This window comes from Corvus kubaryi, unplaced genomic scaffold (genome assembly GCF_017639235.1).
Source record: "Corvus kubaryi isolate FWS band 111438036 unplaced genomic scaffold, C.kubaryi_AGA036_p1.0 split3-73, whole genome shotgun sequence".
Taxonomy (NCBI): Eukaryota; Metazoa; Chordata; class Aves; order Passeriformes; family Corvidae; genus Corvus; species Corvus kubaryi.
In genome coordinates, this window is record NW_024582091.1 from 5,453,465 (window position 1) to 5,473,163 (window position 19,699).

The window sequence follows — 19,699 nt, forward strand, 5'->3', positions numbered from 1 at the left end:
CAGAGTAGACTTCTGGATATAAACATGCTGCTATCACTGTTCTCATTCAAGTCTCTCCAGGGTTTTTTGGCCCTTCTTACCACATAAGCTCTTGTGTTTCAGGGACACTCTCACCCCACAGGTCTGCACAGGTCTGTCACTCCCAAACTGCTCAACTGCTGTGTTGTGTCCAATGCCCTGATTAACTACAACACTAAGACAACACACAGGGAACTGGATTCTCCTAGCATCTGCTCATCAGATTCTAACACTCCAGAAGCATTTTTCTTTATAATAAAATACATATTTATATATATACAATTCTTTGTATAAAATATGTATTAAGTAAGACCTGAAGCTGCACCTAATGTTTGAAAATGTAAGAAATGTGGTGACATCAGAAATCCCAAACTGGCTACAACTGAAGTCCTGTACTGTGGCCAGTGTAAGCAAGAGCATTCACAGCAGGAGCTGTTGCTATTTTCCAATATCCAAAGTGTTTTACTAATCATATACAAAGAAAAGCCATTTGTTTCTCTTTTAAATTGAGATAGACTTGTTAGCATAGACTGGCATACAAATTTAATCCTCCCAGTCTAATGGAATATCCTCATAATGTAACTATTTGTTCAAGATTTTTGTCTCTATTTATGCATTCTCAAAGATCATCAAAACTCACAGTAACTTCCATTTGAAATTCCCAGATGAAAGCTTTCTGGTTTAATTTTCCTTTCTAAAATGGCTTAAACAAGCAAAATGCACCCTCTGTTGGGCCAGCCATGTAATGACTCTTTTCTGAGGTCATCAAGTTTTTAACAGTATGGCTTATCAAATCTTGCTATGAAGGTTTGGCTTTATCATTAAGTGTCAACCAATGCACAAGTCATACAAACATTTGAAGCAGTATTATACTGGAATGAAACCAAAGCAGTGCAGAATATTAAGTGCTACTATATAGCCATTAGGAGATTTATGATCTTTTTCAAACACTACTTACATCTATAAATCTTTCTGGTGAGCACTGGAAATTCATTTATTGTAACCTAAACCAAGCAAATACCTGTACTTATTTCAGCAGCAAAGCTCAATTAACACTCACTATCACTGCAATGCATTTTTTGGAGCTGCACATGGATTGCTAGCTGGCATATTAAAAAAAGCTACACACAGAAGCTCTGGAGTGCATTTTGGATAACTATTGCTACAGAGAACTCCAAATATAATAGGGGGATTATTTTGCCTGTTTTCTTTTTATTAGGATGTTTCTAGGTAAGGGTGGAATTCGGTGAGGTAAAACTGGCCAGTGTATCAGAAAATGGCAAAAGGTAACATCTTAAACCTAAGTATGCTGAAGCCTACATCAAGGTGAAAAAAAAAAAATAAACTACTCAGATGAGCAAAGTGAATGTGGACTGGTATGTGAACACTGGAATCTAAAATTCACACCACTGTGAAGACGGAACTTGTGCAATACATGGACATCAAATGGAGACAATATGCAGTTTCTCAAAAACAGAAAGGCAGATGGATTACAGAATCAAGAGAGTGAAGAGAGGTGAAGAGGGAATTGGGGCACAGGAACCAGAAGATGAGATGCAAAATTCCCAATGTCTGCCAAGCTGTAGCAAAGGAAATCTTCTCTGGAGCATTTAAAACAGATAAAAAGAATACAGACAGAACAGTCTGCTGTGAAACAAGACTCCTCTAAGATCTGCACTTAACCAGTCCCTTTCACTATGACATACAATAAAATGGCATTGTGGTAAAATATTTTATAATAGTAAGAAAGCAATCTTCCTACCTTGAATGTATTCAGCTGCTGATTAATAGCCTCTGTTTCCATTCCAACAGGACCTTGTGACTCTTCATGTTCTTCAGCTCTCCCAAGCAGAGTGGAAAATTCTTTTAGCTTACTGTAAAACTCCTCAACATGGCAAATAGTACCATCCACTTGATCTTCCCTGGCTTTTGCTCTGTCTAGTAGCTTGTTGCACTGTTTATTCAGAGCTTCCAAGTCTCTCTTTATACCAACAAGATCAGGAGAAGCTTCAGCTTCTGTGGCTAGCATAATTTTACAATTTTTATTAGCATTTTCATTATTCATTATAAGATCCTCCAACTTTTTCATGAAATGTTTTATGTCCTCTCTCTGTGATTGCAGTACATTGACATCTCTCCCCACTGGAGCCATGCTATCAAGCTCATCATCAAACTCTGCAAACTGAGAGAACATCTCTCGGATGCTGTTTTGGAAATGGCCAATTCCCTGAAGTTTGGTCTCTAGGAAGGAGCACCTATCCTCAACTTGCTGCTTCACTGCAGTGTATTCTTGCTCCAAAGATTCAGCTTGGAGCAAAAGGTCAGAAACACCTGCTGAATCAGAAGCTTCTACCACCAGGTCTTGGGCAAGCTTTTTTGCTAAATCGACATGAGGCTTTAAAGCTTGCAAAGCTTTCTGCTGGGCCTGCATCATTGTCAGGTGTTTGTTACTGAATGACTGAGGTCCAAGTGAGTCATGAGCTTCCAGATGCTCTTTGGCACTTCTAAGCTGTCTTTCAGTTTCCCTGGATGAATCCTGAAACTCTTTCAGTCTTTGTGCCATATTTTCCAAACAGTCTCTCTTCTTATGTAACTCTTCTGTAACCACTTTCACATTCTGATTCAGCTTCTTAGTTTCTTCTTCAACAATTTCTTTATCTGTTTGACTTGCATTGAGCAAACTTTCAGCAGAATTATTTAATAGTTCCACCATCCCATGGTGTTTATCCAGGTCCTTCTGCCATGCCCTCACCTGAACAATAGAATCCTCTATTTCAACAGGGTTTATGCCAACTTTTAATTCATACAGGTTACTTTGGCACTTCTCTATCCATGGCTGCAGATTTTCTACATGCTGCTTGTATTTGAGGGCTTTCTCCAGACAATCTGCTAATTTATCTTCCCTTTCTTTTACCTGTTTATTCATTTCTTCCCAGTTATTTTTGAGTATGGCAATTTGGGATTGTAATTCTGTTTTGTCAGCTCCTTGAGTCTTCTGTAAAATACTTTCTCCTTCTGCAACAATTCTTTCATATGAACTAATCTGACTGCTCATTGTCTTAGTAAAATCTTTCTGTTCTTCAATTAGTGATTGCAAGACATCAAGTTTGGCTGACACAGGACGAGCCTGGTTCAGCTCTTCTTTCTTTTTGCTTATCCAGGCCTGAAAGTCCTTAGACATTTGCTGGAACTGATGAGAAGTAGCATATGCTGACTGAAGCTGCTGAACATGGTTATCTACAAAGGAGAAGGCAGCACACAGGTTTGTTATCAGAACTTGCTAGTATTCAGTGAAAAAAATAATAACGAATATTGATTCTATTATGCATGATCATTAATTTAAAGAAAGCCAGTCCTTGGTATGTGGTGTTTGACTGGAAGACAACCAAGTTTCTTGCAAGGGGCAGACTCATTCCTGAAATACAGCAGAGCACTGAAGGTAGTAGGACATGAATCAAATGAGGTGAGCTTATCCAGTCTGTGTCAGACATGGATCCCATTTGGGCAGATTCTGGCAGTAAAAAACACACAATTGTGCTCCATGGTACTATGAAGTGTAAGCACAGGGAATGTTAAGTGGTATAACCTTGTAGAGTCTAAATCATGGCCTACAGGCAATACATGTTCCTAGGGAGATTCTTTGAAGTTCCTTGTGACCAGAGGAAATTAAAAACCTAAAACAGAGGCTGCTAGGGAGAACAAAGTACAATATCACTTGCATTGTATTACTTGCTCAGTTCTGTTGTTCACAAGGTAAGGAAAGGCTGCAGACTACCAGCCTCCTTCTGTCACAGGCAGTTTTATACAATTACCATTGTGTTTCACTAAGCCATTAACTGGTGTTTGCCTAGAAATTATCATTTTGGCTTCTATTCTGCCCCTATGAAGTTGGTTAGATCAGTGAACAGCATCCTCTATTGGTATTCTAATTCAGTGAATATGTACCTGAAGAAGACATGACAAAAGCAGCCTTTCTATTTTACTCCAAATTCTCTCTCAAACTATCCACTAGCGATCCCAAGCATTGTTCTTACCTTTTCAAGGTATGGGGATTCTTCTAAATTCTAATGTACAGCTGCTTGGGAGTTGGACTGGATAGAGAGCTGGCACCAGGCTCAAGCTCACTTAACACCTCTATCACAAAGTTTTGCCTTATTTTATGCCTTAGTTACTGTTTTCTTTAAATAAATACTGACCTGATTTTTGCTCAATATCCTTAAATGATTTTAAGATGCCATCTAACTGTCTTGTAAGTTCTGCTTTCAAATACTCTTCCCCAACCAGTGTTGACAGCTCTTCACAAAGAGCTTGTGCTGCATTTATATTCTTCATTTCCTGTTCTATTTCCTCCTTCATTTCTTTAGCAATTTCCAGCTGTTGTTTCACAGCATCAGGTTGTGTACTCACAGCCAGGCTGCTGCTTAGTTTACTATCCAAGGCACTTAGCTTATCAGACAGACTTCTGAGTAAACTTTGATACTCTGTGCTTTTCACAATGGCTAGGTCAATTCGGTCACATCTCTTCTTCAGTTGGCTGGTTAGACTGTCCCACTTTTGTGCCACAGCTGCCAGTTGCTCTTTTACAATTTCATGTGAGGGTGGATGTTCACCAGGTCTCTCCAGAATCCCTTCTCCAGCCATAGTCAACTGCTCATATTGTGGCTTTCTGGTGTCAAACTCTTTGAGCAGAATCTAGGAAAAAAAGATAATTTTAAAAAGAATTTACTTCAGGAAAAAAAGAAGTGCTTCTGACACAAAATCATGTAGAATTTGTTGTAGCTAAGCTCTCTTATTGAGTGTATCCAAGTTTAAAAGCCAGTGAAATAAATGTGCCTTCTTCATAAACTGTGTTGTTTCCAAGTATTTACATCAAAGAAAGAGGAAAAAATTAGGTAAATTTACACATCATCTAATGGAAATTCAACCAGGAGATACAAGTTAACAATGAATTCTGTTAACACTACAGTAATTAAGTAACAACACCAAGCAAAATAAGTGCTGTTTAGTTTCCAGCAATGTCTTCTTTCCTAGACAGTTTTGATATTTGTCTTAAGATAGAACTTCAAAAAAGGTGTATTCTGACATAATATTGCAATGTATTATTATAGAACAGAGACTATTTGGCTAATTCACAAAATGACTGAATGTGAAGTGTAAGACCTTTAAAGTTTATATCACTGGTTCTCAGGGGTTTTTTTGACAGTTAAGTCTCAGTGCTTGCAAAAGAAGAGACAAATATAATGGTTTTACTTTAGAGAACATTCCAAACTTTTTAAGTCAATTAGGTTGAATTTTTAAGGACTGTTAAGTGATATATGATAGTCTTACGCCATCTGTCTAGACTTCTGAAGCACTTACAAACCAATATTGAGTCATAGTATTTCACATAGTATTGGAACACAGTTCATGTTTTAAACACTTCATTTTAAACAATACTGATATTAAAGCTTTAATAACTCTTTTTTCAAAACCAAATAATTTCCCATCAGTTTAGAATAACTGGCAGCAATAGAAATGTTTGAAATTAAATTTTCTACCTTCCGCAACCTCATCTGATTCCACATTTGTTTCTTTTGTCTGAAGTTTGCTGTGTTGCTGTCAATAAATTACTCCATTTTTTCATTATACTTTTTCTTCTGTCTTTGACACCCTTGGCCCCATATCCATCCACAGTAATGCATTTCACTTGCCTTCATATTTTTGTTAGCTACTGGCACAGTCAAGGGAATAAAATCTCAAAAAGAGAGTTCTAACTACAGACTGTATATGAGGAATGACAGTAAAATGTCACAATAAAAATCAAAGGGACATTACATTCCACTACAGAGAAACCACAAACAAAAAGATATATCAGAGGATCAATGTCTCCTCCACATTTTTCTTTACCTGTTCTGATCTCTTTTCACTCTTATGATAATTTTTTCTTGTAATTATTGTAGTTAAGTACTACGTAAGCTGATACCCAAAGATAAATAAATCTAATGGCTTATACTAACCATGCTCTACTCTAGATGCAAAATAGTACTTTGCTAATAGCAAAAAGGCAGAAGAAACTTAAATCAATGTGTGTTGGCACTACTCACCTGAACCTGTTGCTTTTGTGTATTCAGCATATTAGGATCAATTGATAATGGTCCCAGCACACTGACCATTAGCTCCTTTTCCACAAGCCAGTGCTTTAGCTGAGCTTCTGCTGTCTGGAACTGGGTCAGGTAATTTGAAGACTCCTCCAGTTTTTGTTGTCTCTCAGACGTAACTTGATTGAGCTCTTTCCATTTGGAATCTAACAATGATAATGTTAGCATATTGCATGCATGTTCTAGCAGATGGATTGTGAGACAGCAGACTATATATGAAACACAAACAGAGCTCTCTCATAAGGCTTCTTGCTGATTAACTCCAGATGCCTTATTGCAGTGACTTTGCAAATAACATCTTTTAAAAGTCAGACCCACATACACTTGGATGACAGTCAGCCACGTGTGGAATTGTGGAATTTTTAGAGTGATGAATATACAACATCTAATAAAATTGGATTAGAATATTACTAAATGAAATACCCCCAAATTTAGGCTTTGGTCTCAAATGACATAGAAGGCAAAGAGTTGTACTCAGTTATAACTCAGGTGCCTCATTTAGATAGATAAATCTTCCTGCTTATTCAGTAAAAAAGCCCCATATATTTTCAAGGGTGTTCAGAAGCCTGAAATCAGGCTTCAACTCTAAACAGCCCTCTGAAAAAGCCTAACTCTTTCAAATGTCTGTATCATTCATCTAAAACCATTCATCTAAAACATCTGAACCACATACCTAATGATGGGCAATGAGAATACTTCTGCACATAGGTATTTCAAAAGCACTGGGTAAGCTTAGATTCACATCTATGCCAGTCTGTGGTCTTTTCCACTAGGGCAAGTGGCTTCCAGAGCAGCCTTTGAGTCCTAGTCTTGTAACCTCCCCCTTCCCCTCCGTGATACTGTCAGTGCTTGCTCAGTCAGCTCTGCTATTTTGCTAACTCTCCCTGTTCCTGATTTTCATCCCGATTTTTTACAGTGCTTTTTGCTGCTTTACAGTCCTCTGCTAATTTTGTATGAATCCCCTCTCAACACTACTAAAGGTCTGTTGGACACCTTACCTGCTACTTAAACTTTTCAGAGTTTCACTTACAAGAAGGACAGACTGGAAAAACTCTCAGATTCAAAATTACTCTTGGTGGAGCGATGGAAATGCCTATCACTATGAAACAAGACTGACATACAATGCTATTGACCTATAATTTATTTAAAATATGAGTAACGTAAAAAATTTTTTAAAGCTCATGACAATTAGGCACTTCAATGTCTCAAAATCTATTGATTAAACATGGTCATTTTCTTTTTTTTCATTAGCCTTTTTTCTTTTTTTTTTGGCAAAATTTATACAATCAATTTTAGAAAACAGCAAAAAACTAGCAACCCACAGAGTGCCAAAAGCCACTAGTACATGGGGGAAAAAATCATGCAGAAGAGCACTAGAAACAACTCAAACCATTCTTTACATGAAATTAGAATCAGCTTAATTTGTTATATCTTGTAAGAACAAAATATATATCTGGAGCAGTAACTGGACAGTCAAGTTTTAGCTGCACACCATTTGAATACGATAAAGCCTCTCAAACAGAGAGTCAAGCCTCTGCACTAATACAAATTCAAAGGCCATCGACATCACTGGAATTACTTCAGATCTGCACTCTTGCAAAGGGAGTTATTTCCACAGAATTTAAGATATAAGAGGAAACAAGGTATTAAAAATACTAGTTATTGCTAATAAATTAAAAAACTCATAATAAAACAACTTCCCAATCAGTCTGAGCTATAATACAGCTTTATAGAAGTACCTATTTTATCCAATGTTTGTCTCCACTTAGGCGCCTCAGGAGAGTCAGGGTTCTTTTCCAACAGCTCTGTAACTTTGTCCTTTAGTTCCTGCACTTTATTTGCACTTTGCTTTAATTCAGTTTCAAAAAGCTGAAAATTTAGGTGATAAAATAAATAAGTAAGAGAATAAAGAAGAATGGTAAAGTTTGCATTCCATAATACTGAGGTGTCAAACATGAAGATAAAAAATAAATATTTAGCCTGTATATACTACTTTTCTGCTACGAATCTCAAAACATGTTGTAGTGACATAATTTGTTAATCAATTTTTTTTGGAAGCGAGAACCTGAGAGATATAAACTATATTAATAATTATTGCTTAATTTGAACAAGTGACAGAGCTATTCAAATAAATAAGATTTACTAGGTTCCATCATATTCACATATACTTGGAACCTATTTGTGTACAGAAGACAAACTGACTAATGCAAAGTACAGTTCACAGCAGAAATAACCTAGATAGCACTGACAGAGGAGTATGGTGTGGCCTAATTTACCTCAGTAGAAGTAAATGAATAATAAAAATAAAAATAAATAATCTGCTATTACAGATTATTTCATGTAGATCCCCTAAACCCATAGTTTAAAGAGAATCAGAGTTTTAAATGTAGACCTAACAGAAGACTGAGATACCCCAGAAAATCCTAATTAATGCTGTTCTTGCAGACAGAAGTGAACATATCTTACATGCCTGGCAAAGGGCTCTTATAAGAATGTTCTTAAGTAATGAAGCTTGCCTCACAGAGCTGCTTTTTAATTATCCAAACCCCACAAAAATAAACACTGAACAAACTGTACCTGATTTAGAACTTCTAGTAAAAGTTCCAAAGCATCAGATGACTCTTGCCTGAGCACTCACTCAGTTTTCCAACTATCTGTGAATACTTTTCTATTACTACACTGCAGGTTAGATGATCATGTTTGCTTTGTACATTCTCTGTTAAGGAATAAAGAGCTGGTTTTCTTTCACACTTAGGCTGAATTTTAGGATTGAATGTTATCCAACTGAGGAAGTTGGTAGCTGGTCAGGTTAATTTTTAAGGGTGACCAGTCAAATATAAAAGAAACTCAGTTAAATCAAATTCTGTCTTTGTTTATAGACAATCACAAGCAAGAAAAGAATTTTCCCTATCCATTACATTTCCCTTTATAGATGAACCTTACATGTGTAAATATTGTCCTTCATTGCTAGGGAAGCATATGTGTCCAATGCTGAAACAGGACAGAAGCTTACTGCTGATTCAGTGGTTTTCTCATATCAATTATAAAGGGGGAAGGAGACTGTTGTGCAGCTATATAACTTAACAAGCATGACAGGGCTGCTGAAGAGAAACACTGCCTTGGAAGAGACATAAGTTGCTGCAGCTGCAGAGACCGGGAGGTCTGTGAAGCGTCAGTGAACCAGCAGCTGCAGAAACAGCTTTTGGACACATACAGCCCTTCAGATACTACAAGTAATCTATTATATACCTCTAAACCACTAAGATCAAAGAAGTTTATTGCATAATCAGTATAGCCTCACCTTTTCAAACTGTCCAACGAAATTATTATTTTCTGACCTGCAAAACTCATTCTCCCTGACACAGTGCTCCTTTATTCCACTGACACAGTTTGCCAGATTTGCTCTAAGCCTGACTAATATGCTTAGTAGGATCATTTAAATACTCTCTGCAATATTAATCTAGGCTGAGATATCAGTTATTTCATAGCATCTGCCTAATAAATACAAGAAAAAGTATTTCTTTGAAGGCACGAAGTACCTTATGTTGCTCAACTTGGGCTTTAACTGCTTCACTATCTGTTGGAGCAGCTTCCCAATCTGATGCAGTTTTGTCCATTTTTTGCAACCAGTGCATCATTGAGGCTGATTCTTCCTGAATATTTTGCATTTTTGAAAGCATACTTTCTAGTTCTGAAATCTTTTCATTCAATAAAACTCCCAAATCTTCATAGCTGTGATTTACATTAGACATAGCTTGTTGAACAGTTGTCAGTTCTGCAAAGAGAGGTGCACAAAGACTGTTAGAAGTTACAAGCCCTTGAAACAATACTGCGTGGATTCTAGTCAGAGTTACACCAGCTAATAGCTCCCCAAATAAGAAGTCACTGAATATGTTAGAGTTATTTCCAATCCCCTCTAAATGTGGCAACACTACCTCTGAATGAGTTAAGTTCCTATTATCAAGAGCTTCTTATTTCACAGAAATCATTATTTCAATACATACAAGTGCACAAACACATTTCAATCTTTCTACCCATTGCTGTTTCAATATTTTAAGTAACAGTTCCATGACCAAAACTTTCATATACTGGGCTACATTTCAGCTACTATAAAGTCCTTATATAAAAGTTCCTTTGTTTCTACAAAAGAGTTGGTCACAGTGACACAAATGTATATAAAAAAGGGTGTTTTGTATACATATATTTGTATATATGCATGTCGTGAATGCTGAGGGGTGTCAAAGTTTCAAACCCCATAGAAAGGTATTTCTCAAAAGTCACATATTACAGGAAAATAGCCATCCCTGTATACAGTTATAAAAGTATATATTGATTCAGAAATCAGATTTCTGAATCAGAATTCAGATTCAGAAATCTCAGATGAGATTGGGAGGTATTGTAATAAGTACTTATAATGTCATGCCCTAGTCAATGTAGTTGTCTTACGTGATGGTGATGTGAAATTTCAGTCTAATAATGACTGCCACAAGCAGATTTATGTACAACATCTAAAAAATACTTCCATATTTAACAGCAATTGACAAGCAACATTTCTTTATCACATGCCAAAATTTTTACTGACCTTTATTTTTCAAGAAATCCTGAGTTCCTGGAGCTCCTCCTTCACCATTTAATATTGTACCACCTGTCAAAAGAGATCAAAAGAGATGAAGCCTCTTGCTTATCTGGGCCTTTTCCCACCAAAATCCCAGCACTGCATTTCCTCTTCAAAACAGCATGATCCATAGCTGTCATTACAACATCCAGAATGAAGCTCCAGCCAGCCAGTACCATAAGTGGTATCACACAGGCCAAGCAGCTGGATGTGTAGATGAATGCACTTAGAAGTGTGCACATATATAGGATGTATAAGCAGTCCTACTGCTCACAGTGCTGTATTAAATAACTGACATGGGGCAAAGGTTGATGCCCTAGCTATGAGGCCTATTCACAACCACATTGCTAACATCACTTCCTTCCTCTCCCCAAAAGGACCCTGCTACTGAGAGCACAGTTTTACCCAGCCATGATGGGTATAGCCTGGGAGAGGACTAGCTGACAAATGCTGCAACTGAGGAGAGCACTAAACATCAAACAGCAAAGAGGCCCAGAGTGGTCATTGCAGACACCATAACCAAAGGCACTGCTTACTTGGTACCTTTATCCACCAGGGAAGTGGTTGAGATACCATTCCTGGAGGTATTTAAAAAACATGTATACATGCTGCTTGGGGACACGGTTTAGTGCTGAACTTGGCAGTGCTGGTTAATGTTTGGACCTAATGATCTTAAGGGTCTTTTATAACTTAAAATGATTCTATGGTTTATCAGCACTGTAACTCTGCACAGACAGCTCTCAATACCAACTGGATTGATCCCTATCTTGTTATAACCAAGACTCAAACATGTGCTCCATGATAGGAATTGCAACGTGGCACTCTTATTGTTGTGCCTGAAATCCTTACTGTCACTCAGAGGCAGCCACTCACTGAGGCAGCCCTACTAATTAAACATAATATCAGAGCCTCTGAAACCAGAGCTAATGGGCTTTGTAAAATGGAGTCAGACCAAAGAGCAGGGCCACATGATCACACTGCAGAGAACTGCAAGGAGACTCACTTCCCGCTCTCCTGCACATATGTATTCCCAGATGAGCAATTAACAGAGGAAGATTAATGGTTGCCTTGGAAAAGGCTATGCATCCACCCCCTGGTACCAGCTGGACAGTGAGGACCACATTAGTGGCAGCTGGAGGATGGCAAGAGAAAACAAACCAGATAAGAGACGTCACAGGCTCCAGCCAGGGTCTTGTAGATCTTCACGCTCTATTAGCTGGACTCTGGTATTTATAACAGTGATAAAGTGATACACAGTACAGCTCTTGTCAAGGAGGGCAAATGTTCTGGTCTGGAGGATTATAGCTGCTCTTATGTGATAGCTATTTAACTATTTTTTTTGTCTGGATGCATAGGAGTAGAAAAAGAGGCAGGGGAATGAGCCCAAATAGAAGATTCCAAAATGTTCTTTAAAGATTTTTATTTAAAGTTAAAAAAAACAAAACAAAACAAAAAAACCCAAAACAAACAAACAAAAAAAAAACCCACCAAAACCAGAGGCAGCTATTACAAAGAGATACAAGAAAGAAAGTGTTCTACTTTTGCCCAAGAGATATCCTGTGTCAGTCCCCAGCCTCCCAGATATTTGCAGATGACCAGTGAAGGCCAACACACTTGAATTTATTTCCAGATCTAGTCAGTTCAAGAATTGACTGAAAATGTGCTTATGGCCATTGAAATGCCCAACATCCTTGAACTATGCCTGGAATGATACTTGGCAGAATTACTGGTTTCTTTAAAACAAACTAATATTTAACACTAGAGTAAAAAAAAAAATGATGGAAATAGACTTGCTATCTTTAAATTATGATTACCAGTAAAATAGAATTTAGCTGAATGTCCAGACAGAAAACACATTTTGGCCCAGGAAAATCATGCTGGGATACAAAGCTGATTCCCTTCTGTGCCGTTGTTTCAACTAAAACGCTGACTAATCCTAATTGCGATATCTTATTAGGATGAGTAGGTTTATCTAGGCTCACTTTTTATATAAACCATCTCCTCATTACCCTTCTAACAAAAACTCCACGACTCCGCAAACCTTTCTGTGTTTGCTTGGCGTCACAGAATAGCCTTCTGGCCATTACACGGGTATCTCTGTGCAGGTACATCAGTGTTTGCAAAACAAGGCTTGTATTTCTCCTGCTGGCAGAAGCCTTGATGGATATGTGAAGCACCGAACAGTGATCAGAATAAGTCAATTTCTCATTATCAGAAGCTTTCTGGGATGAGGTGAAGGCAACTGTGATACTGTCATTTTATGTACTATCTGGGAATTACATAACAGCTCTAGGACATGTAAATCATTTACATCAGTGCACTTTTACATTATTTTGGCAGAGTAAAACAATGAGAATGTGTGCTGAATTACTACAGCAGCTAGACAGTTTAAATGAGAATCACAGCAAACAATGGTCAGAAGAGACATGGCTAAATGTTTTCTCACAAGCCATAATATTCAGAATGCTAATCCAAGGGTGAAATAATTTAAATTTTTGTCTTAAAGGTTTTTAAAATTCCTGAAATGTTAGGCTTACCTAATTATACAAAAGCATACCTGATTTGGCAACTGCTCTCAGTTTGGCAGGAGAAGTCACAGCAGTGATTAGATTACACAGCAAAGTTCCTCTGCTATTCATTTTCTGCAGTTCAGGTGCCTTTAATGTCCATTCATCTTTTAAATTCTGGTTAAGAAAGATAGTCATTTGTTCATTACAAAACTGACTTCAGACTTAAGAGATTTAGTGTAGTACAGAAAGGAACAACTTTGCTATTTGGGAATCTGCTGCAAACCATACAAAGCAAATGGGAATGTAAATGCAGACTGCAAGCCCCCCAGTCCCAATTACTGTGACTGCTTACACCTTAGGTCTGTATTTCAATATTAGTAATAGATGCCTTATTTCCTTCAGCCATATTTCACTTCTCCTGCAATGGCTTACCAATGTATCTTCCAAAGGTTTCTTTAACTCCTCTGTATTCAGAGAGGGCTGTGCTGCTGGAATTCGTTCTGTTGTCTCTTTTATCCATTTCTTTAATGATTCTACAAGGAGCTCAAAAGTATCCATTTCTTTCTGACAAGATGATACATCCTCTTCTCTAAACAATTAAAGACAAAGGAATGACAAAGTATTCCTTCTAATAATTAAACTAACAAATATTATCAACCTGGTATTACTATTCCTAAATTCAAAGTGTCAAAAAGCTAATTTTATGGATATAAGCAGAACGTGCAAAATCTAGTTTTACTGTAAAGGTAACTTCTATGGAATCTCTTATAATTTCTCCAGTTTTCCTTTGCAGCCTGATGCCAAATGGTACTCTAAAACAATATGCACAAGCAGCAATTTGTGTTCTATCAAAGAAGGGGAGAAGTAGGGTTTCCTTAAAATTACCAAGAATCATGTGAATGTCACAAAATTTGAAAAATTATTTGTCTTTATGGCCCTTTTTAGAGCTCTTGAGCCAGACAGACTAACTACAGAGGCATTTTCAAATAGAATCTTTTCTTTCTATAAAAAAACCCTCACTTTGGTTAACTGCAATATCTTGAGATTGCCTGCAAAAGGATAGCAGTAATCACAACATTCACACTGTGTTATTAGCCAAAATGGAAACACTATGATTATTCAACTTACTTTTCCTTTATCGTCTCCTCTACCTCTTTGAATTTCTTTGACAAAGCATTTACTTTTTCTAATACCAGTGCTTTATCTCCGGGAAGAGCATGGAATGAAAGTTCTTCAAGAAGCTTCTTCAAAACTTCCAGATCCTTCTTGTGTTGTGCCAATTCTACACTAGCTTCCTGCAAAATAAGATGACATTATTCATATTAGACTTTACAACCACTTGTTCAAAATTAAACTCTTGATTTTAGCTAACCAACCAAAGTGGGGAAAAAACATGCCTTGTTTCTTATGCAGTCACTTAGATGAGTTAGACTAAGAATGCACAACAGATATAAATTGAAAGCTACAGTACCTGCATGTATTGAGACACTTCACTAACATCCTTTCTTGGTGCCTCCGTCTCACTGAGTGCCTGGTTTTTCTCATCTAGAAACGACTGAAGTTTTTCTGACAGACCTTCAAATAACTCCACTTTAGTCTTCAATTCCTCCATTTTCATAAGCTTCTCTCTATGCTTGTTACTTGCTTCAGAAAACCGACCTGAAAGTTCACTCATTTTAGCCTGCAGTGTGGATGCAGTGGATGGATCTGCTGTTTCCATGAACTTCTTCACTTTTTCATTCATAGTGTTTATACTGCTTTGGCGACCCGCAATATCTTGTTCTAGCATCTGAAACACACACGAATTACTTTGTATTACTTGCAACTACATTTTAAGAAGTGAAATTCGTCTACCACATAAAACAACAAATCAGTACAGCGAGACCATCAGTATAGTCTATTTCAGCTACAGAAATCCTTATGTGCAGTTTCACTTGACACAACTGTCCTCTTTAGTAAGTATTTTGAATCCATTAAAGGTGCCAACCTAAGATTTCAGTTCTTTCTTGAAATCTGCATTATCAAACAGATGTTTCTTCTTTCAAAGAATTCTACTTACAATGCTTTTACTAATAATATCCTGAATAGCAGCAGAATTCAAAGGCACTTGATCTTGTTCTTTAAGGCTCTTTTCAACTCCTTCCATCCAATCCAGCATTTCATCCAAACCATCCTGCACACTTAGGGATCGTGTCAGAGTTACTTGAAGCTTCTCATTCCTTTCATTCACGGATTTGGATAAATTGTCATATCTTTCCACAATATCATCTGATAAAAAGAAAATGTATTTCAATTTTTTTCCTCTAGCCAAACTAAGCTCTTAGCTCACTTCACCAGTTCTCATAAGTTGAGTCAAAAATTGCTACATTAGAACGAAGGAAAAAAAGCAGCTTTAGTCAGTAAAAACATGGAAGCAAAGACGAAAAATTTCAAACAGAGCCAAGAAACACACCAGACAAGGGAAATGAGGGAGCAGCATACAGCTGTAGTTGCCCAGAGTTAGAAACTGATTTCCATGAAGCTCTAGCTTAAGACAGCTGTTGACTGTTCCCAAGAAATAAAATAGCAGAGTATTAAGACAGGTCTTCTACAATTGTCTCTTATGTTACTGTGAGACCTGAGAGGTTCATCCAGATGGTTCTTCATTAGACATTCAACACTCTTGAGATAACTCTCTGGAAGTTACAAGCTCCATGTATCTCCTACAGAGTTTCCTCACTCACTCCAAAAAGTCAAGCCACAGGTTTTTATTTCACTGTTCTTCAAGTTACTTATGGAATTTCATGAAGAGATAGTTGTGTGATACACAGAGAGCACCTTCAAACTTCAGACAGGGGTGAATGTCATGCTGTGCTACTTCTCACTACTGATAGGAAAGAGTATTAGTAGGTGGTAAGGGTTTGTTAGTGACAAGTTTTTTTGGCTCATGTGAGAGGAGGTCAAGAGCTGCCCCATGGAAGACACAGATGGTTTCAGCCAAATCCAGCTGACCCATCACAGGGCATAGCTGAGCTCCTCAACCAAACTGGTGGTGCTGCTAAAAATGTATTTAAGAAAAGAGAAAACACTGCATGGGACTAAGAAATGAGGGAAAAGTATGAAAACAGCCCTGCAGACATGAAGGTCAGGGAAGAAATAGGGAGAAGAGATGCTCCAGGTGCTGGAGCAGAGATTCCCCTGAAGCCTGGGGAGGATGGAGGAGCAGATAACCACATTGCAGCATGTAGAGGACCCCACACTAGAGGAGGTGGATATTTCCTGAAGGAAATGCAGCCTATATCCACACTGGAACAGTATTAGCATGAAAGATTTCAGCCTGCAGAGAGGTCCCTCACTGGAGCAGGGGAAACGTGTGAGGAGGAAGCAGCAGCAGAGAAATTACAGACTGACCACAATCATCCATTTCCCACCCACACTGCACTGTTTGGCAGGGAGGAAGTGGGAGTAGTTGGGAAGGAAGGAAGGAGTGATGGTAAGCCTGGAAAAAAGAGTGGATGGAGCATAGTGTTGTTGTGATTTGTCTTTGTTTCTCATTTCCCAAACTTGTTTTATTTGGCAATAAATGAAAGTGAGTTTTTGCCAAGTCAAGTCTATTTTGTACATGCCTAGTAAACGGTAAGTGGTGATTTCCCTGTCTTTACCTCAACACATGGGCTTTTCCGTCTCAATTTTTACCCCCATCCACTTGAGCAAAGGGAATGAGAGAGAAGGTGGGTGGGCATCTGGCAGCCAGCCAGAGTCAACCCCTCCATAGACAGTTTCTTAAAGTTGGAAGGAAATAACTCCTAAACTAAGCAAACTTCAAATAACTGCTTGTAAACAGGTTCCTTGGAGTCATGTTTCTCTGGAGAATTTATGATCCTCAGCAAATCACTACCTCTGCTCGGCAATTCCTATTTCTGTAAAAAGAAAAAATGAAATGACAGTGAAAAGCATATGGATCAATGTAGGAGAGAGACCAACAATAAAGTTATTGTGTTGTAATGACTTATGACTCAACAAAACATGGACTTGGACAGTGACACAAGAATGTGGAAACTATAATTTTTCTATTCCAGAACCTGCATGCAGACACAAATGATAAATAGAGGCATTAATAAAAGCAAATATTTTACCCAGTGTTTTTTGAATCTCATCTTTGTCTGGTGTCAACTCTCCCCTTGTGTCCAATAACACTTCAGCAGCTTTTTTCAGTTTTTCTACAGCAATTTGGTGGTTAGACACTTGTCCCTGAAGAACCTGTAAAATTCCACTATTATCAGTTATGCTTTTCAGTACAGTTGATATTTACATAAGCAAGGCTTGAGATATGTCACAGAACCTAAACTTAGTGCTGGGAATAAACTAACTCAATTTGTGACCTCACCTTAAGAAAAATCCTGACTGGTGGTTATGGCTGCTGTTAACCTTCTGGCCCTTGTTTTAGTTCATTCACCATCTTTTTTACCTTATGTTTTAGAATACTTGTCTGACTCAACTTATTTCTTGCATGTTACTTCAAATGTGTATTTCTTGCATGTTACTTCAAATGTGTATTTTGTTTAATTGTTTCTAAAGACCCCTTGTACAGACTACATTATAAACATATTTTTCAACTCAGCATCTAAGAACAATTCAGATGGAAAAGCGCACAATCAACAGCAGCAGTTACACATTCACCACCAGTGGTATCGACAAAGGATCAGGCTGATACTGTAGAGTAAACAGGAATAGCTTGAAATAAGATAATTGCCTTCACAGTCAGGAACCTCTGAAACAGTGCGGCTGAATTTTGCCTAGGTTTGTCCATCTAACCAAGGAACACATGTTCAGAGACTAGCCCAGCCATGATTTGCTCCAGAGACAATGAAGACAAGAAGGCTGAATCAGCTTCTAGTGGCTTTGTCTCTCCAGTGTGTAAGAGTACTTGAGGGCAATTAGTCTTTAAATTATTTCTGGCCACTGTCCCAGTGTTTGTTTTGATTCACTTGAACTTTACAGAAGTCTAAAGTGAAAGGATTTCTCATTTATTTTTTGATATTCATTGATACTCAATGAATATATGAATCAAAAGATAATCCTATGTGCCCTGCCAGCACAAAGAAGTCATGTCAGTGCATTCAGCACCGGTACCCAGAGCATAAGACTGTGCCAGAGCACAGTACCTCATCTTGCTGACCCATTTGACACAATGAGTCTGAGAGATCTGAAGAGGCTTAGGCTAGTACTTGTGCAGAAAGAAAAAGAATAAAAAAGAAACAACAAAAAAAGAAAGAAAAAAAAGATGTACCAGAAAACCTTGTATGCTAACAGAAGGCAAGCAAGCTGATGCCAGAGGCAGTGAAGAATACTCTGAAGAACAGTTAATCCCCATAAAAAGATTAGACCTCACCATGCTGCCAAGGTCTGTGTGTAGCTGGATTATCAGCTGCATGCGTTGGCTACAAGGGACAGCTTTAACTTGCAACACCTGACTTCCTCAAAATACTCTTTGTTTTGCTTCCATTAATTGGCTTTCTTTCTTCAGCCTCCTGTTTTTTCTCTTCCTTTGAATCTTTTGACATTTTGTACTCTCTTCCTTCTTCCCAACTCATATTCATTGAGCGCTCTTTTGTGTGGCAAGTAATCCATGTAGACATTTCATAAAAAGAACCCTAGTACTCACTCCTTTTGTATTACTTCCATGAAAATTTGCATTATAGAGAATATAATTCATTTTGGCATAAGGAACAAAAAGTTTAAATGAAGCTTCAAATTGTAATTGGTTTTATTCCTACTCTTCTTGTGCTCGGAAGCACAAATGTACCTAAAACATTCAATAGTTAGGAGTTCACAATCTACACTTTTACTTTAGTTGTCTTAAACGCAGCTGTGATTTGACTCCTTTTGCTGTCATGCACCAAAGTGTTAGGCATCTCCAGCAGCCAATTTGAAAGATACCATAGGTAAAGGTTGATGTAAGGGAAATGGTTAAAGCTGTACTTTCCAAAAGTTATTGACTATCATTTTTCAATAGTAAGTGTGTCTGACCTGCACTGATACTTCACCAAGCACAGACAAAGCAATGAGGAAGTGCCTGACCAACGGTCTTGCTCACTGAAAAACAAATAATCTTGCATTTTATTTATAGTATAGGTGATTGAATGTGTTTATGAAAATATAACAGTCAGTTCAAAGATGACAGACCGCATGAAACTTTATATAACTCACCTTATACTTCTAAAGCCTCCTCCAAATTTACACTTTATACAGATAGCCAGAGTTTTACCTTCACAAGCTCTATCACTAACTTGTCTTGCTGATACTTGGATTCACATAAAGTCATGAGTTACATCCTCAGTGGGGAAAAATAAAAAATATCATTTTTCTATGCAGTACAAATTATGTTAAATTCACTCTCTGCTGGGCGTTTAGCACTAGGTGCAACTGAAACAGGCAAA

The 19,699-nt window shown here is 37.7% G+C and overlaps 1 protein-coding gene across 23 annotated transcripts in view; it reads right to left on the minus strand.

The window, feature by feature from the left end:
* DST (dystonin) overlaps positions 1 to 19,699 on the minus strand; it is a 293,815-nt gene that overhangs the window by 75,170 nt on the left and 198,946 nt on the right. For all 23 annotated transcript variants that reach the window (XM_042016274.1, XM_042016275.1, XM_042016296.1 and 20 more), the window contains 12 exons: positions 17,396 to 17,519; positions 15,340 to 15,548; positions 14,752 to 15,069; positions 14,409 to 14,575; positions 13,713 to 13,869; positions 13,328 to 13,454; positions 10,738 to 10,800; positions 9,695 to 9,930; positions 7,895 to 8,024; positions 6,102 to 6,301; positions 4,215 to 4,710; positions 1,781 to 3,255 (listed from right to left, as the gene is read on the minus strand). In XM_042016274.1, the coding sequence (XP_041872208.1) occupies positions 1,781 to 3,255; positions 4,215 to 4,710; positions 6,102 to 6,301; positions 7,895 to 8,024; positions 9,695 to 9,930; positions 10,738 to 10,800; positions 13,328 to 13,454; positions 13,713 to 13,869; positions 14,409 to 14,575; positions 14,752 to 15,069; positions 15,340 to 15,548; positions 17,396 to 17,519 (3,702 nt within the window). The remainder of the gene's footprint in view (positions 1 to 1,780; positions 3,256 to 4,214; positions 4,711 to 6,101; positions 6,302 to 7,894; positions 8,025 to 9,694; positions 9,931 to 10,737; positions 10,801 to 13,327; positions 13,455 to 13,712; positions 13,870 to 14,408; positions 14,576 to 14,751; positions 15,070 to 15,339; positions 15,549 to 17,395; positions 17,520 to 19,699) is intronic.